Source organism: Lucilia sericata, unplaced genomic scaffold (genome assembly GCF_015586225.1).
Source record: "Lucilia sericata isolate MDLA Ls3-8-SP2 unplaced genomic scaffold, ASM1558622v1 Contig002498F_arrow, whole genome shotgun sequence".
NCBI lineage: Eukaryota > Metazoa > Arthropoda > Insecta > Diptera > Calliphoridae > Lucilia > Lucilia sericata.
In genome coordinates, this window is record NW_023996275.1 from 742 (window position 1) to 20,238 (window position 19,497).

The following is a 19,497-nucleotide window of genomic DNA, read 5'->3' on the forward strand; positions in this document are numbered from 1 at the left end:
AGCATGAAAACTGTCAATGTTATTTGCAACCATATCGGAACCTCAAATTACCGCCTCTTAAAGCTGTGAAAATAATTCTACCGATCTATCCAATTGGCAATTTTCTAAAAATATATTATGCAATAAATTATATACCAAAACAAATGGCAACTATAATGCAATAAAAAGATATATAAACGACTGTTATAACATGAAAACTATAAAAGTTATTTGCAACCATATCGGAGCCTTGAATTACCGCATTTTTATACCTGTACCAATAAATATACCGATCTATCCAACTTTTGTAAAAATTCATTATGCCACAAATTATACACCAAAATAGAGTGCAACTGTAATGCTTTAAAATGATGCATAAACTATTGCCATAGCATGAAAACTGTCAAAGTTATTTGCAACCATATCGGAACCTCAAATTACCGCGTTTTTAAACATAGAACAATAATTCTACCGATCCTTCAAATTGACCATTTTTTTAGACGAACACATTATGCCACAAATGATATACCAAATTAAAGTGCAATCATAATGCTTTAAAATGATGCATAAATGACTGTCATAGCATGAAAACTGTCAAAGTTATTCAAGCTGTGAAAATAATTCTACCGATCTATCCAATTGGTCATTTTCTAAAAATATATTATGGAATAAATTATATACCAAAGCAAATGGCAACTATAATGCAATAAAAAGATATATAAACGACTGTTATAACATGAAAACTATAAAAGTTATTTGCAACCATATCGGAGCCTTAAATTACCGCATTTTTGAACCTGTACCAATAAATATAAATTCATTATGCCACAAATTATACACCAAAATAAAGTGCAACTGTAATGCTTTAAAATGATGCGTAAACTAATGCCCTAGCATGAAAACTGTCAAAGTTATTTGCAACCATATCGGAACCTCAAATTACCGCCTTTTTAAACCTGGGAAAATAATTCTATCGATCTATCCAATTGGCCATCTTCTAAAAATACATTATGCAATAAATTATATAACAAAACAAATGGCAACTAAAATGCAATAAAAGATATATAAACCACTGTTATAACATGAAAACTATAAAAGTTATTTGCAACCATATCGGGGCCTTAAATTACCGCATTTTTAAACCTGTACCAATAAATATACCGAACTATCCAATTTTTGTAAAATTCATTATGCCACAAATTATACACAAAAACAGAGTGCAACTGTAATGCTTTAAAATGATGCATAAATGACTGTCATAGCATGAAAACTGTCAAAGTTATTCACAACCATATCGGAACCTCAAATTACCGCGTTTTTAAACCTGGGAAAATAATTCTACCGATTTATCAAATTGGCCGTTTTCTAAAAATACATTATGCAATAAATTATATACCAAAACAAATGGCAATTTTAATGCTTTAAAATGGTGCATAAACGACTGTCCTAGCACGAAAACTGCCAAAGTTAATTCCAGCCATATCGGAACCTCAGATTACCGCGTTTATTAAACATAGAACAATAATTCTACCGATCTATCAAATTGACAAATTAGTAAAAACACACATTATGCTACAAATTATATACCATATTAAAGTGCAATCATAATGCTTTAAAATGATGCATAAATGACTGTCATAGCATGAAAACTGTCAAAGTAATTCACAACCATATCGGAACCTCAAATTACCGCCTTTTTAAACCTGGGAAAATAATTCTACCGATCTATCCAATTGGCCATTTTCTAAAAATACATTATGCAATAAATTATATACCAAAACAAATGGCAATTTTAATGCTTTAAAATGGTGCATAAACGAATGTCATAGCACGAAAACTGCCAAAGTTAATTGCAACCACATCGGAACCTCAGATTACTGCGTTTATTAAACATAGAACAATAATTCTACCGATCTATCAAATTGACCAATTTGTAAAAATACACATTATGCTACAAATGATATACCATATTAAAGTGCAATCATAATGCTTTAAAATGATGCATAAATGACTGTCATAGCGTGAAAACTGTTAATGTTATTTGCAGCCATATCGGAACCTCAAACTACCGCGTTTTTAAAGCTGTGAAAATAATTCTACCGATCTATCCAATTGGCCATTTTCTAAAAATATATTATGGAATAAATTATATACCAAAGCAAATGGCAACTATAATGCAATAAAAAGATATATAAACGACTGTTATAACATGAAAACTATAAAAGTTATTTGCAACCATATCGGAGCCTTAAATTACCGCATTTTTGAACCTGTACCAATAAATATACCGATCTATCCAACTTTTGTAAAAATTCATTATGCCACAAATTATACACCAAAATAAAGTGCAACTGTAATGCTTTAAAATGATGCGTAAACTAATGCCCTAGCATGAAAACTGTCAAAGTTATTTGCAACCATATCGGAACCTCAAATTACCGCGTTTTTAAACATAGAACAATAATTCTACCGATCCTTCAAATTGACCATTTTTTAGACGAACACATTATGCCACAAATGATATACCAAATTAAAGTGCAATCATAATGCTTTAAACTGATGCATAAATGACTGTCATAGCATGAAAACTGTCAAAGTTATTCACAACCATATCGGAACCTCAAATTACCGCCTTTTTAAATCTGGGAAAATAATTCTACCGATCTATCCAATTGGCCATTTTCTTAAAATACATTATGCAATAAATTATATACCAAAACAAATGGCAATTTTAATGCTTTAAAATGGTGCATAAACGACTGTCCTAGCACGAAAACTGCCAAAGTTAATTGCAACCATATCGGAACCTCAGATTACTGCTTTTATTAAACATAGAACAATAATTCTACCGATCTATCAAATTGACCAATTTGTAAAAACACACATTATGCTACAAATGATATACCATATTATGCTACAAATGATATACCATATTAAAATGATGCATAATGACTGTCATGAAAACTGTCAATGTTATTTGCAACCATGTCGGAACCTCAAATTACAGCGTTTTTAAACATAGAACAATAATTCTACCGATCCATCAAATTGACCATTTTTTAGATGAACACATTATGCCACAAATGATATAAGTAGTATGGAACTGGGGAGGCAGATGAAAATCTGCTTCCCCATTTGTTTTCAGTGAAGAAGAAAATATTTTTTTTTGAAATTGTGGGGAAGAAAATATTTTTTGTAAAATTGCAAACTTGCAGAATGGGAAGAAATTATTTTTAGTGAAAATTGACACCAATATATTTATTTTGTATAATACATACATATGTATGTAGTTATGTTAAAAGTCCATACAAAAAAATGTTTAACAGTTTAACAGGTAGACAATTATTTGTGATTTTAATTTTTAGCATGGAGACAATGTTTACATATGTAACCTAAATTAAGATTTTCTCAATTTGAAATATTAAAGAGAAATTACTAATTCTTTGGAGATGAATTGGAAAGACAAAGCATTTTTTTATTTTTAATTTGTATAAAAAGAAGTATCAGAGAAAATTTGTTATCATTGGTCTGAGGATAACTTCAAAGTATAGTTAACAGAATGGTAAGCTATCAATATATATATTTTTTTAATTTTTTGGTTTTTTATAAATTATTTTTTACTTTTCAGATATATGAACAAATTATAAAATTGGCTCTGGGTATTAAGGCAGAATATATAAGAATTGATAAAATTCCGATAGAACAGCCTTATAAAGTATTGAGTTTTGAATGGAAAGAAACTCAATATGGATCAAAAGTAATTGCATACTTAGAAAACAATAAGTGGTTTTATCTTCCACGAAGAATTACCAAATTTTTAAATAAAGAGGATCCATATTTAAGCAAAATGAGCGATAAAAAGTGGACAATTACTTATAAAGGACGTGAATCAACAAATGGTCCTGCAATATTTGAATTATATTATAGCTAACTTTTTTTAAAAAATTAAATAAAAACTTATTTAATCATTTGAAGAAAATAGTTTTATTTATAAATATATTTATATTATAAAAAAAAATTAAAAAGATAATTCCGGCAGGAATTTATCGTCCTCCTCCATAAACATCTTTATTATGTCATCATTGACTTGTGTTGCTGTTGTTGTCTCTGTTGTAGCAAATTGATCCTCCTCCTCCTCCATAAACATCTTTATTATGTCATCATTGACTCGTGTTGCTGTTGTTGTCTCTGTTGTGGCAAATTGATCCTCCTCCTCCATAAACATCTTCATTATGTCGTCATTGACTCGTATTGCTGTTGTTCCTGTTGAAGCAGATTTCACCTCGTTGTAGGATTTTGATTTTCTTTACTCAAAATTGTGTTTATTCAAAAAATGTCTTTTTTTATTTGCTTTATTAGCAAAGCTAATGTTAACGCAAAATTTTTATATAAACAATTAATTTGTAAAATACTAATAATTATACCTCAAAACTGTTTAATATTTCGAAAAAGGATTTATGAGAACGGAAGTTTAACTTTTTTTATGAGAACGGAAGTTTAACTTTTTATGTAAATATGAAAAGCAATTCTAAAAGCGATTCTTTAATGCATTTTAACAGAGTTGGTTATTGACCCCTATCGCATTGTTGAATTTAATGTAATTTAAAACGCCTTACATTAAAAAAAAAAATAAATTGATTTTAAATTTATTTTCCCATAATATGTTGACTATTAACTTTTATATACATATACATATGTATGTATAGTTTTTGTCTCCTACCATAATTTAATGTAATTTAAAACACCTTAATTAAAAATAAATAAATCAAATAAGTACTGAAATTAACAATTTTTTACATACATAGTTTCAACACAGTGACAATTTTGTTAAAGTTGGCATTTTATTTATTTGTTAAAAGTTTGTTAACCTCAAAATGTTTAACAGGTAGACAATTATTTGCGATTCGGTAAATTTTCTTTTTAATTTAACCCATTCGACGCCCAACAAAATTTAAAAATAATTGCAATACTATTTTTCAAATGAAGGTAATGAAAATTGTACAAGCAATACCCAAGCAATTACAATGGGAAAACAAATGGGTTAATCATGGTATGATAAAATAATTCCTGGTTAATTAAAAAATTTTTAACAAAGCAATTTAATATATTTCCGTTAAGGAAAAAAATATATGTGAACACATTTGGTAAATATTTAAATATATTTTTCATTAGTCCAAAGACTGATTTTAAAGTGTACAAGCATTATTAAAAACTAAAAGGAAATTATGTTTCAGTGCAAGTTTTGTAAATCTGTGTTTGCTGAAAAAGAAATGTTGAAAGGACATGAAGTCCTTCATTGTATTGAATGTGAAAAATGGTTTTCTAACAGAAACCATTTGCAAGAGCATGAGAGATCTCACGCTAGTGTATCCAACATAAATAATAATAATAATTTTAACAACTTTAAGTGTAGAAGAGCATTCAAAGGAAGAATAGAGACATACTTCTATGAAAACAAACAGGAGGATATACTACAGCCGAAAGAGTTTTTCGAAATAGTAAATGGAGGGTTAGTATGTATTATTAATAATTCTATAAAAAATTATACTACATTCAAGTATAATATGGAGCTTCAATGCGAGTACATAAAAATAAGAGATGAAGATATAGAATTAACCTCCATCACCCACCGCTCCAAAATGTCTCTATTCACACTGAGTGATCATGTTGAAGAATCTCTTAAATTACATTATGATAAAATAATCAACAAAATGAGTGAATTTCAAGAAAGGGATAGTGGATGGTCACTTATTCGGATAAAGAAGCTTGAAATAAACATTAATATGGCTTCTTTTATACGAGGATCAAAATACATCCCATTACCTCAATGGTTAATTAAAAAACAAGCATGCTTCAATATTTTAAATGATGATGATTACTGCTTTAAATGGAGCGTTATTGCTTCATTTTCAAGAAACAAGCTGAATATAATAAATAATATTAATATAGCTGAAAACTGCATACAAGTAGAAGATCAATTAATTAATTTTGAAGGACTGGAATTTCCTTTAAAATTAAAAGATATTAGCAAATTTGAAAAAAACAACACCTACATTAGTATTAATGTGTTTGGTTGTGAAGGGAATAACATTGTGGGGCCATATTATCTTACAAACGGAGTGAAAGAACACCATGTAAATCTCCTTCTTTTGAGTGATGAAGAATGGTTCCACTATGTATTAATAACATATATTTCAAGGTAATTTAAATAATAATAATGCTCACACAATTTTCATACAATATATTAATATAATTTTATTATATAAATATTTTAGATTAGTAAGAAGTAGCATAACTTCGCATAAGGGACGAATATACCTTTGCGACGCATGTCTTCAATACTCTCAAACTGAAAAAATAATAAGGGATCACGAGAATAATTGCAAGAAAGTAGTTACAAAGATGCCTAATGTAGATGATAATATATTACGTTTTAAAAATCATCATAAACAATTGGATGTTCCTTTTGTTATTTATACTGACTTTGAAGCTTACTTGGAGAAAATTGAAAATTCCGAAACTAATAATTTTCAAAAACATATAGCGTGTGCGTTTAGCTATTATATTAAATGTAGTTTTGACGATAGTTTAGATAAGTTTAATATTTATTTTGGAGATGATGCTCCTACTATATTTATTGATAATTTAATTAACGATACTACAGAAATTTATACAAATTATTTAGCTACCTATGGCAACACTTTCCAGTGACGAACAACATTTATATGACTCCTCAACAAATTGTCAAATTTGTGAGAAAAACTTAGGAACTGACAAAGTACGAGACCATTGTCATTTTACTGGTAAATATAGAGGCGCAGCCCATAACTCTTGTAATCTTCTTTATAGAACAGCTAAATTTATACCGGTACTCTTTCATAATTTTTCTTCTTATGACTGTCATTTATTCATGAAAGAACTCTCAAACTTTAATGGTGATATTAAAGTAATTCCCCTCAACAAAGAATTATATATATCACTATCAAAGTTTATACCAATTGGAGAAAAGGAGTCTTTTGAAATTCGATTTCTAGACTCTTGTAGATTTATGGCCTCGAGTTTAGAATCTCTCGCTAATAATTTAAATGATGATGACTTTCATATTTTAAAAAAAGTTTTCACAACAACGCAAGAGTTTAATCTAGTTAAAAGAAAAGGTGTATTTCCATACTCTTACATTGATTCAATGAATCGTTTTAGTGAACAAAGTCTTCCCACTAAAGATTAATTTTATAATATTTTAAGTAATTCGGAATGTACAAATGAAGATTATGAGCATGCTCAAACTGTGTGGGAAACCTTTAAATGTAGGAATATGTTGGATTACACAAAATTATATTTAAAAACAGATGTTCTCCTTCTAACAGATATTTTTCAAAATTTTAGAAGAATTTGTAAAAGTATTTATAAACTGGATCCATGTCAGTACTATACAGCTCCAGGATTATCGTGGGATGCCATGCTTAGGACCACGAAAATAGAGTTAGAGTTATTCAATGATATTAATATGTATAACTTTATACAAGATGGTATCAGAGGTGGTCTAGTCCAATGCTCTAAACGATATTCCAAGGCAAATAATAAATACTTGGACGATTTTGATCAAACCAAACCCTCGGAATTCTTAATGTACCTAGATGCTAATAACCTTTACGGTTGGGCAATGTCTGAATATCTCCCATACGGAGAATTTGAATGGGTATACGATGAGGACACGCTAAAATATCTTGATTTGAATAATATTTCAGATACTTCCAATATTGGATATATCCTGGAGGTAGACTTAGAGTATCCTCAAAAGTTACATGAAACCCACAACGATCTTCCATTTTGTGCAGAAAACAAAATTGTTGTTAATTCTAAATGTAAGAAGCTTATAGCAGACTTAACATGTAAAACAAAATATCCAATTCATTATAGAGTTCTAAAACAATGTTTAAGGAATGGATTAATATTAAAAAAAATTCATAGAGCTTTAAAATTTAGACAATCCCCATGGCTAAAAGAGTACATAGACCTTAATACTCACCATAGAACATTGGCCAAAAATTCTTTTGAAAAAGATTTTTTCAAATTATTAAATAATTCCGTTTATGGAAAAACCATGGAGAATGTACACAAACGGAAAGATGCAAAAATTGTAACCGACTGGGAAACAACCAGGCAGAACATTTAGGAGCTGGAGCACTAATTTCAAAGCCAAATTTTTCAAGCATATGCCAATTTTCTGATAATATGTTTGCAGTCGAACTCAAAACTATGCAAATAACATATAATAAACCTATTTATTTAGGCTTTGTTGTGTTGGAACTCTCAAAATGGAAAATGTACGATTTCCATTATCAGTATATGATACCAAAATTCCAAAAAAATATAACTCTGAATTATATGGACACCGACTCATTCATATACTCCATAAAGACGGAGGATTTCTATAGTGATATACGTGAAGACATTCCATTAAAGTTTGATACATCTGAGTATCAACCTGATAACATATTTAACATTCCTCTATTAAATAAAAAAGTCCTTGGTATGATGAAAGATGAGAATAATGGAAAAACAAGTAAGAAATTATAGTCGGGCGTGGCCGACCATATGATACCCTACACCAGTTATGAATATTAAATGTGATTTATTTTTCATAATAAAGCATTTATCTTCAATATTCCCTTGTTCCGATACATTTAAGCAATTTATGGATGAAAAACTAATTTTCTGAAAGAGGCTTTATATGGGGGCTAGGGGCAAATATGGACCAAGCCCGATAAAATTTTGTGAATATATTTATATTGACATAATATTTTATTGTGCTGAATTTCATCGCGATATTTGTGTTTATAAGTTAATTTGGGACATTCAAGTAACTTTCTGAAGGGGACTTTGTATGGGAGCTAGGGTCAAATGTGGCCCGATCTTTATGAAATTTGGCAGGGTCATCAAGACTTCTATAAAACTTAGTTGTGCCGTATTTTATCGATATATCTGTATATATAACATAATTATGAGCTCAGAAGCCCTTTTCGGGGGTTCTGTTGTATGGGGGCTAGGTGAAATAATGGACCGATTTTAACCATTTTCAATAGGCTTCGTCCTTGGGTCAAATAAAACGTGCGTGCCAAATTTCATCCAATTATCTTGAAAATTGCGACCTGTACCTTGCGCACAAGGTTTACATGGACAGCCAGCCAGCCAGCCAGACGGACGGACGGACATAGCTTAATCGACTCAGAAAACGATTCTAAGCCGATTGGTATACTTTAAGGTGGGTCTAGGACGAATATTTTTGTATGTTACAAACATCAGCACAAATCCAATATACCCTCCCCACTAAAGTGGTGTAGGGTATAATTATGAAAGAGTTTGTGGGACTTCGGTCTAAAATGTATTCATATAAAACAGTTGGCATAAAAGAGGTGAAAAAATCTAAAGGAGTAAAAAAGTCTTGTATGGAAAATTTATCAATTGTAGATTATAAAAAAACATTATTTGAAAAAAAGATTATTTATGATTCAATGAATACATTTAGATCAAAGTTTCACCAGCTGTATACACAGAAGTTGTATAAAGTAGTTTTGAGTTATGCAGATGACAAAAGAATTATTGCGGCCGACGAAATAAATACATATGCCCGTGGACATTATAAACTTCAACATAATTTTGACACCTTTTTTATGGACGAGGACGATGATATTTTCATGAATATAGATAATGATTATGTAGAATTTTTAAAATATTCATCTGATGATGATTATTTAATGAACATAGATGTTTGATTTTAAAAATTAAATTATAATTAGTATGTAAGTAATAATAATAAAACAATTTTTATATAATTTTTAATATTATTAAATGTGTTTTATTTTAAACGTTTTGCCATTGTACATCATTAACTTCATAATCTAGTTTTTTCCGATTTCTAGTTACACGAGGAGAATACTGATATGGTAAAATTGATTGCTTCAAATTTTTATGATTTTCATCTTTTGATAGTATTCTTATTTTTGGTGAACTTTTATTGGAAAAATGTTTAAGTCGTTTAGCTACTGAAGATGCAGAAGTTGGGTTGAATTTTTGTATTGTTGTATCCATATCAACTTGATCATCAATATCATTATTAGAATAAACATCCTCTGGTAAATTTATATTAGTCTGTATTCCAATACTGCTTGATTCTGGTTTCATTGTTTGAGTTTCAATATGTTTTTTATATATTTTTTTTGTTTGAGTTTCATTATCACGTAAATTATTCATTGTTTTACTTGTACTCTGATAAGATGTTTTTTGCTTTCCAATCAAATATTTAGACAGTTCTTGTTTAATATAGTACCATTTGTTGATATCTTTGAGTGTATGCGATCCATATATTGGTAAAAGCTTTCGAGGTAGAAAATCAGAATCCATAGTTTTTATTTTAAATTTATCATACGTTGATGGATTGAGGACAATAAGTTTTGATAAATTATTTGACATTTTCTAAAATTTTTCCAATGACTCCACTTAATACTGAAGAAATTATGACTGGTAAAAATCCACCTTTTTGAATAAGATGTTTCCTCTTTTGTTTCAAAGAGGTTTGTGAGGAACAAACTTTTCTAATAGTATTCTTATATGGTTTTATTTTATCAAAAACTGTTCTATTTATTTTATGATTTTTGTTGATGACGTTAAAAAGAATTTCATATATAGTTTTTATGACCACATCATCAACATGTTTTAGTATCGCATTTCTTAGTTTAGGCTCTGCTTTTTTAAGAACATAAAGAATATGTTTGTTCTCCTTTAATAATTTTAGATTGGAGGTCATTATTTATATTTGCAAATATTGAGTAATGACTATTATTGAATATATCAGATCTAAATCTTAAGGCGTTGTGTATTTGTTGAGTAAGGTCTAGTAATAAATAACCATGAGCATGTTGTGTACATTTATTATATACATCAACCAAAGGTTTTGAATTTTCAGGATATACTTGACGAGCTAAATGTTGAAACTGTAACTTGTCTCTCGGATTTTTAAACATTACTACATATTTTGAATTTAATGAAATATCTCTGGACTAAGCACCTTTATGGAAAATGTTTTGTGTTACTAATATTACAGATAAGTTTCTATGATGAGATCCCTTAGTAAAGAGTTCACAAATTTTTTTATTAGATGTTTGAAGCATTAAATCATCCAATATTATTAAAGTTTATTCTTTATCATTAGTAACAAAATTTTCGGGAATTCCTTCGATAAACTCTACATTTTCAATTTTGGGTAGTGAATTTTTTTCAGCAAAACTCCATATGATTCGATCTATATCTTTAGATATTAAGTGTTGATTTTTTAACAAATTTAAAATAAATGAAGATTTTCCACATCCTGAGGGACCACAAACCATCATTGTGAATGGATATATAAACTGATGAAACATGTTTACACTTTCATAAATAACATTGAAATGAATCAAAGCAATACATTCTTATTATAAATATGAGTAAACAAAGTCTCGTCAATGAGCTTCATCATCAAGCAAGAAAAAACTTTAAACGACGTCGATTTATACAAAGGGGCATTTTAGATACATGGCAAATAGACTTGGTGGAGATGATACCATTTGCAAAATATAATAAAGGTTTTAAATATATGCTTACTGTAATTGATGTATTTTCAAAGTATGCATATGCATTACCATTAAAAACTAAAACTGGAATAGAAATATCGAAAGCATTAAAACATATTGTAAAATTAAATAAAGGAAAATCTCCCAAAAATATACATTCAGATCAAGGAAAAGAATTTTATAATAAACACTTTAAAGCTCTTATGAAAGAACTTAACATTAATCATTATCATACCTATTCCAATATGAAGGCATCAATAGTAGAGCGATTTAATAGAACATTAAAAAATAAAATGTGGAAACAATTTAGTATGCAAGGAAATTATAAATGGATATATATATTAGATAAATTATTGAAAGTATATAACTCCTCTTATCATCGTTCTATAAAAACAACACCCAATTCAGTTAATAACATAAATGAAGAAAAACTTTTAAGAAGTGTGTACAACAACTTAAAAATTTTCAAAAAAGGAAAATATAATATAAATGATTTTGTTCGAATAAGCAAATATAAAAATGTTTTTGAAAAAGGTTATACACCAAATTGGTCTTCAGAAGTTTTTAAAGTAAACAAAATTTATGTTACAAATCCTATAACCTACCAGCTTGTTGATCTAAATGGAAATATAATAAAAGGCGGATTTTATGAGGAAGAATTATTAAAAACTAAAGTTCCAAACATTTTTTTGGTCGAAAAGGTGTTAAAGCGTCGTGGGGAAAAATTATTTGTAAAATGGTTAGGATTTGGAAAGGAGTACAATTCATGGATTCATCGAAATGATATTAGTGCATAACTTAAACATATATGTATTGCAGTCAACAAATTTTTCAATCATTTAATCTAAAGATGGCTTCAAGTATAGAAGAAAATAATATTTATGTTACTTTATTAAGTAATGATTCAGTGCATATTTATAACAACTCTCCAAGTACGTTTACAAACTTGTTAAAACAATCGTTAAACTTAAATGGTGAATGGATTGTAGGATTATCAGATATTTCATTTACATTAATTAATAAACATGATATAATTGATAAAAATATTATAAAACGTAAAAAGCGAAATATTTCAAATTTGGATAAGACTTCAAAACATGAAGTAACGACAATATCAAAGTTGAGTACTACTGAACATGATAACATTAAATCAAAATTTAAGGAACTTATGGATTCATCAAATGAGAAGGAAACAAATTTAAGTATTAATAATACAACAAATAATACTCCACAAACTAACGTATCATTAAAAGAAAAAGTCAACAAAAGCTTAAATAAAGTGAACGTAGAACGTAATGCTCAAGTTATCACCAAAGAATCAGGAAGTGATAGAAAAGATTTAAATCAAGAATTGAAGAATGACAGGAACGATTCTATTTTATCGACCACACATAATATTTTGGAAAACTCGTTAAATAAATTTTGCAGTAACATTTCGCGTTATTTTAATAAAGTTGATTCAACTGATGTAAACGAAATTGTATTTATTTACACAGATATTATTAAACCTCGGCATGTGGGGAGCAAAAAACTAAATGTTTGAAAATATTTTCAACATCATCATTAAAAAATTATATTCATTTTAATAGAATAGATTATTATCCTATTGAAACTTTCTATATTAATGATATATCCATAATGATTCGAAATGATGAAGGAAAAGATATTGCTTTAGAGAAATATATTCCAGTCTATTGTACTTTACACTTCAAAAAATATATATAATAACTATACACTTAACAGATAAACCATTTTTAATATAACCATGGATGTGTTGTATACAAATTACTACATTAATCAATCTGGAAATAATATACAAAACATTGGTGAAATATATCATACACCAAGAATTGTACAATATGGGCGTGGTATTGGATCACTGTTTTCATCTCTCTTCTCACACCTGAAACCATTCTTGAGGACAGGATTAAATTATTTAAAAAATAAGTCATTAGATATTGGAAAAGAAATTTTGGAGGAAATCGGAACAAAACCAGTAAAAGATATTCTATTTAATCAAGGGAGAAAAGTGATAAATAATATTAAAGATGCTACTATTGAAAAAATAAAAACAATGCAGAAAGGCAAAGGAAATCCTATAAAACTTAAACGTTTAAAACAAAATCCACATAATAAATTCAAACGTTGTAAAGGAAAGAAGTTAAAAGATATTTTTGGAAACTTAAAATGTCTGGATTTATAGAATGTATGAAAAGTGAATTGGATTTATTTGAATCTCCTCCAATTCAAACAGAGGAAATATGTTATAATCCAATTGCTTCATTGGACAACTCTAGTACTATAGAATTTGTATTATTGGGGAATGGTGAAACATATAGAGATCTTAATAGTATTTATCTGAGACTGGTGGTTGAATTTAAAGGAAATGGAGGTGTTGTTAATAACCTATTACACTCCTTATTTAGAAATTGTGTAGTTCATCTTAACAATAAAAATGTATCCCAACCCGACAATAATTATCACTATAGAGCATATATGGAAACACTGTTAAATTATGGAAATGATGCTAGATCTACACATCTCGAATCATGTGGTTGGACTGCTGATATGAATAAAATTAATTCATTAATTGAAAAAGAAAACCCTGGATTGGACAAAAGAAAAAAACTATTCAAAGATGGAAAAAAAGTAGAGCCTTTTGGAAAACTTCATATAGATGTTTGTAATCAACAAAAATATTTACTTAATAATGTTGATCTTAAGGTTACATTAAATTTGAAGAAGCCTGATTTCTATATATTAGATGGAGATAAAAATGAATCTCAAATAAAAATACATGAAGCTAATTTATACATAAATCACCTTGTTATTAATAATAATATTTTAATGGCACATCATAATGTATTACAATCAAAAAATGCAATTTACCCATATAAAAGAGTAGAAATGAAGACATTCACTATACATCCTGGAAACCATTCATTATCTCTGGATAATGTTGTACTTGGGCAATTACCAAACTTTTTAATTTTTGGAATGGTATCTAACAAAGCATATACTGGAGATAGAAAAGAAAATCCATATAACTTTCAACATTTTAATTTACAAAGATTTAATTTGGTTGTTAATGGAGTACAATTTCCAGCACAGCCTATTGAATTTAATTATAATAATGGTGGAATAATAAGCACTCGAGGTTATCAAACAATATTTAAAGGAACTGGAATTCATCGTTTCGATAAAGGTCATCAAATAACAAAAGAACTATTTGATAACGGATATTTTTTACTATCTTTCGATTTAACACCAGATCATAATAATAACTCTAATTGTGGAAATTTAATAAATCAAGGAACTATTCGAATAGAAGGACGTTTTGGAAAACCGATTACGGAGGCAATTACCTGTTTAGTATATTGCGAATTTGATAGTATACTGGAAATTGATAAGTCTCGCTCTATAATTCAAACGCTATGAACTCAATAAATATTATAAATACTTTAAATTCAAATAATTGTACAAAATATAAATTTAAAGGAGTTTTCCCCAGTAATAAATTACCCAAAACACCTATTGCGAAACCTTCATTTCACATAGCCAACATTGATCCATCTTATAAACCTGGACAGCATTGGGTCGCTTTTTACTTTCCTGAAAATAAACCAGCAGAATTTTTTTGTTCTGCAGGTCAACCTCCAATTAAACCATTTATTTCATTTTTAAATCGAAATTCTAAAACATTTGTCTACAATAATATGCGAATTCAAAGTGAAACTTCAATGTTTTGTGGTGTTTATTGTTGTATTTTTTTCACTAAAAATAATTTCTTCCCATTCTGCAAGTTTGCAATTAAAAAAAATATTTTCTTCCCCACAATTTCAAAAAAAAAATATTTTCTTCCCATTCTGCAAGTTTGCAATTTTACAAAAAATATTTTCTTCCCCACAATTTAAAAAAAAATATTTTCTTCCCATTCTGCAAGTTTGCAATTTTACAAAAAATATTTTCTTCCCCACAATTTCAAAAAAAAATATTTTCTTCTTCACTGAAAACAAATGGGGAGGCAGATTTTCATCTGCCTCCCCAGTTCCATACTACTGATATATCAAATTAAAGTGCAATCATAATGCTTTAAAATGATGCATAAATGACTGTCATAGCATGAAAACTGTCAAAGTTATTCACAACCACATCGGAACCTCAAATTACCGCTTTTTTAAACCTGGGAAAATAATTCTATCGATCTATCCAATTGGCCATTTTCTAAAAATACATTATGAAATAAATTATACACCAAAGCAAATGGCAACTATAATGCAATAAAAAGATGTATAAACGACCGTTATAACATGAAAACTATAAAAGTTATTTGCAACCACATCGGGGCCTTAAATTACCGCATTTTTAAACCTGTACCAATAAATATACCGATCTATCCAATTTTTGTAAAAATTCATTATGCCACAAATTATACACCAAAACAAAGTGCAACTGTAATGCTTTAAAATGATGCATAAATGACTGTCATAGCATGAAAACTGTCAAAGTCATTCACAACCATATCGGAACCTCAAATTACCGCGTTTTTAAACCTGGGAAAATAATTCTACCGATTTATCCAATTGGCCGTTTTCTAAAAATACATTATGCAATAAATTATATACCAAAACAAACGGCAATTTTAGTGCTTTAAAATGGTGCATAAACGACTGTCATAACACGAAAACAGCCAAAGTTAATTGCAGCCATATCGGAAGCTCAGATTACTGCTTTTATTAAACATAGAACAATAATTCTACCGATCTATCAAATTTACCAATTTGTAAAAACACACATTATGCTACAAATTATATACCATATTAAAGTGCAATCATAATGCTTTAAAATGATGCATAAATGACTGTCATAGCATGAAAACTGTCAATGTTATTTGCAACCATATCGGAACCTCAAATTACCGCCTTTTTAAAGCTGTGAAAATAATTCTACCGATCTATTCAATTGGCAATTTTCTAAAAATATATTATGCAAGAAATTATATACCAAAACAAATGGCAACTATAATTCAATAAAAAGATATATAAACGACTGTTATAACATGAAAACTATAAAAGTTATTTGCAACCATATCGGAGCCTTGAATTACCGCATTTTTAAACCTGTACCAATAAATATACCGATCTATCCAACTTTTGTAAAAATTCATTATGCCACAAATTATACACCAAAATAAAGTGCAACTGTAATGCTTTAAAATGATGCATAAACTATTGCCCTAGCATGAAAACTGTCAAAGTTATTTGCAACCATATCGGAACCTCAAATTACCGCGTTTTTAAACATAGAACAATAATTCTACCGATCCATCAAATTGACCATTTTTTAGACGAACACATTATGCCACAAATGATATACCAAATTAAAGTGCAATCATAATGCTCTAAACTGATGCATAAATGACTGTCAGAGCATGAAAACTGTCAAAATTATTCACAACCATATCGGAACCTCAAATTACCGCCTTTTTAAACCTGGGAAAATAATTCTACCGATCTATCCAATTGGCCATTTTCTTAAAATACATTATGCAATAAATTATATACCAAAACAAATGGCAATTTTAATGCTTTAAAATGGTGCATTACGACTGTCCTAGCACGAAAACTGCCAAAGTTAATTGCAACCATATCGGAACCTCAGATTACTGCTTTTATTAAACATAGAACAATAATTCTACCGATCTATCAAATTGACCAATTTGTAAAAACACACATTATGCTACAAATTATATACCATATTAAAGTGCAATCATAATGCTTTAAAATGATGCATAAATGACTGTCATAGCATGAAAACTGTCAATGTTATTTGCAACCATATCGGAACCTCAAATTACCGCCTTTTTAAAGCTGTGAAAATAATTCTACCGATCTATTCAATTGGCAATTTTCTAAAAATATATTATGCAAGAAATTATATACCAAAACAAATGGCAACTATAATTCAATAAAAAGATATATAAACGACTGTTATAACATGAAAACTATAAAAGTTATTTGCAACCATATCGGAGCCTTGAATTACCGCATTTTTAAACCTGTACCAATAAATATACCGATCTATCCAACTTTTGTAAAAATTCATTATGCCACAAATTATACACCAAAATAAAGTGCAACTGTAATGCTTTAAAATGATGCATAAACTATTGCCCTAGCATGAAAACTGTCAAAGTTATTTGCAACCATATCGGAACCTCAAATTACCGCGTTTTTAAACATAGAACAATAATTCTACCGATCCATCAAATTGACCATTTTTTAGACGAACACATTATGCCACAAATGATATACCAAATTAAAGTGCAATCATAATGCTCTAAACTGATGCATAAATGACTGTCATAGCATGAAAACTGTCAAAATTATTCACAACCATATCGGAACCTCAAATTACCGCCTTTTTAAACCTGGGAAAATAATTCTACCGATCTATCCAATTGGCCATTTTCTTAAAATACATTATGCAATAAATTATATACCAAAACAAATGGCAATTTTAATGCTTTAAAATGGTGCATAAACGACTGTCCTAGCACGAAAACTGCCAATGTTAATTGCAACCATATCGGAACCTCAGATTACTGCTTTTATTAAACATAGAACAATAATTCTACCGATCTATCAAATTGACCAATTTGTAAAAACACACATTATGCTACAAATTATATACCATATTAAAGTGCAATCATAATGCTTTAGTGCAATCATAATGCATAAATGACTGTCATAGCATGAAAACTGTCAATGTTATTTGCAACCATATCGGAACCTCAAATTACCGCCTTTTTAAAGCTGTGAAAATAATTCTACCGATCTATTCAATTGGCAATTTTCTAAAAACATATTATGCAATAAATTATATACCAAAACAAATGGCAACTATAATGCAATAAATAGATATATAAACGACTGTTATAACATGGAAACTGCCAAAGATATTTGCAACCATATCGGAGCCTTGAATTACCGCATTTTTAAACCTGTACCAATAAATATACCGATCTATCCAACTTTTGTAAAAATTCATTATGCCACAAATTATACACCAAAATAAAGTGCAACTGTAATGCTTTAAAATGATGCATAAACTATTGCCCTAGCATGAAAACTGTCAAAGTTATTTGCAACCATATCGGAACCTCAAATTACCGCGTTTTTAAACATAGAACAATAATTCTACCGATCCTTCAAATTGACCATTTTTTAGACGAACACATTATGCCACAAATGATATACCAAATTAAAGTGCAATCATAATGCTTTAAAATGATGCATAAATGACTGTCATAGCATGAAAACTGTCAAAGTTAATTGCAACCATATCGGAACCTCAGATTACTGCGTTTATTAAACATAGAACAATAATTCTACCGATCTATCAAATTGACCAATTTGTAAAAATACACATTATGCTACAAATGATATACCATATTAAAGTGCAATCATAATGCTTTAAAATGATGCATAAATGACTATCATAGCGTGAAAACTGTCAATGATATTTGCAGCCATATCGGAACCTCAAACTACCGCGTTTTTAAAGCTGTGAAAATAATTCTACCGATCTATCCAATTGGCCATCTTCCAAAAATATATTATGGAATAAATTATATACCAAAGCAAATGGCAACTATAATGCAATAAAAAGATATATAAACGACTGTTATAACATGAAAACTATAAAAGTTATTTGCAACCATATCGGAGCCTTGAATTACCGCATTTTTAAACCTGTACCAATAAACATACCGATCTATCCAATTTTTGTAAAAATTCATTATGCCACAAATTATACACCAAAATAAAGTGCAACTGTAATGCTTTAAAATGATGCGTAAACTAATGCCCTAGCATGAAAACTGTCAAAGTTATTTGCAACCATATCG

At 28.9% G+C, this 19,497-nt stretch overlaps 1 protein-coding gene across 1 annotated transcript; it reads left to right on the plus strand.

Annotated features, from left to right (window-relative positions):
* Positions 1-12,438: 12,438 nt before the first annotated feature.
* On the plus strand, positions 12,439-13,056 carry LOC119614017 (the record flags this gene model as incomplete). Its single annotated transcript, XM_037970093.1, has 2 exons — positions 12,439-12,573; positions 12,652-13,056. Coding segments are annotated over exons 1-2 (540 nt in total), but the record flags the coding sequence as incomplete, so codon positions are not given.
* Between the last annotated feature and the right edge of the window lie 6,441 nt (positions 13,057-19,497).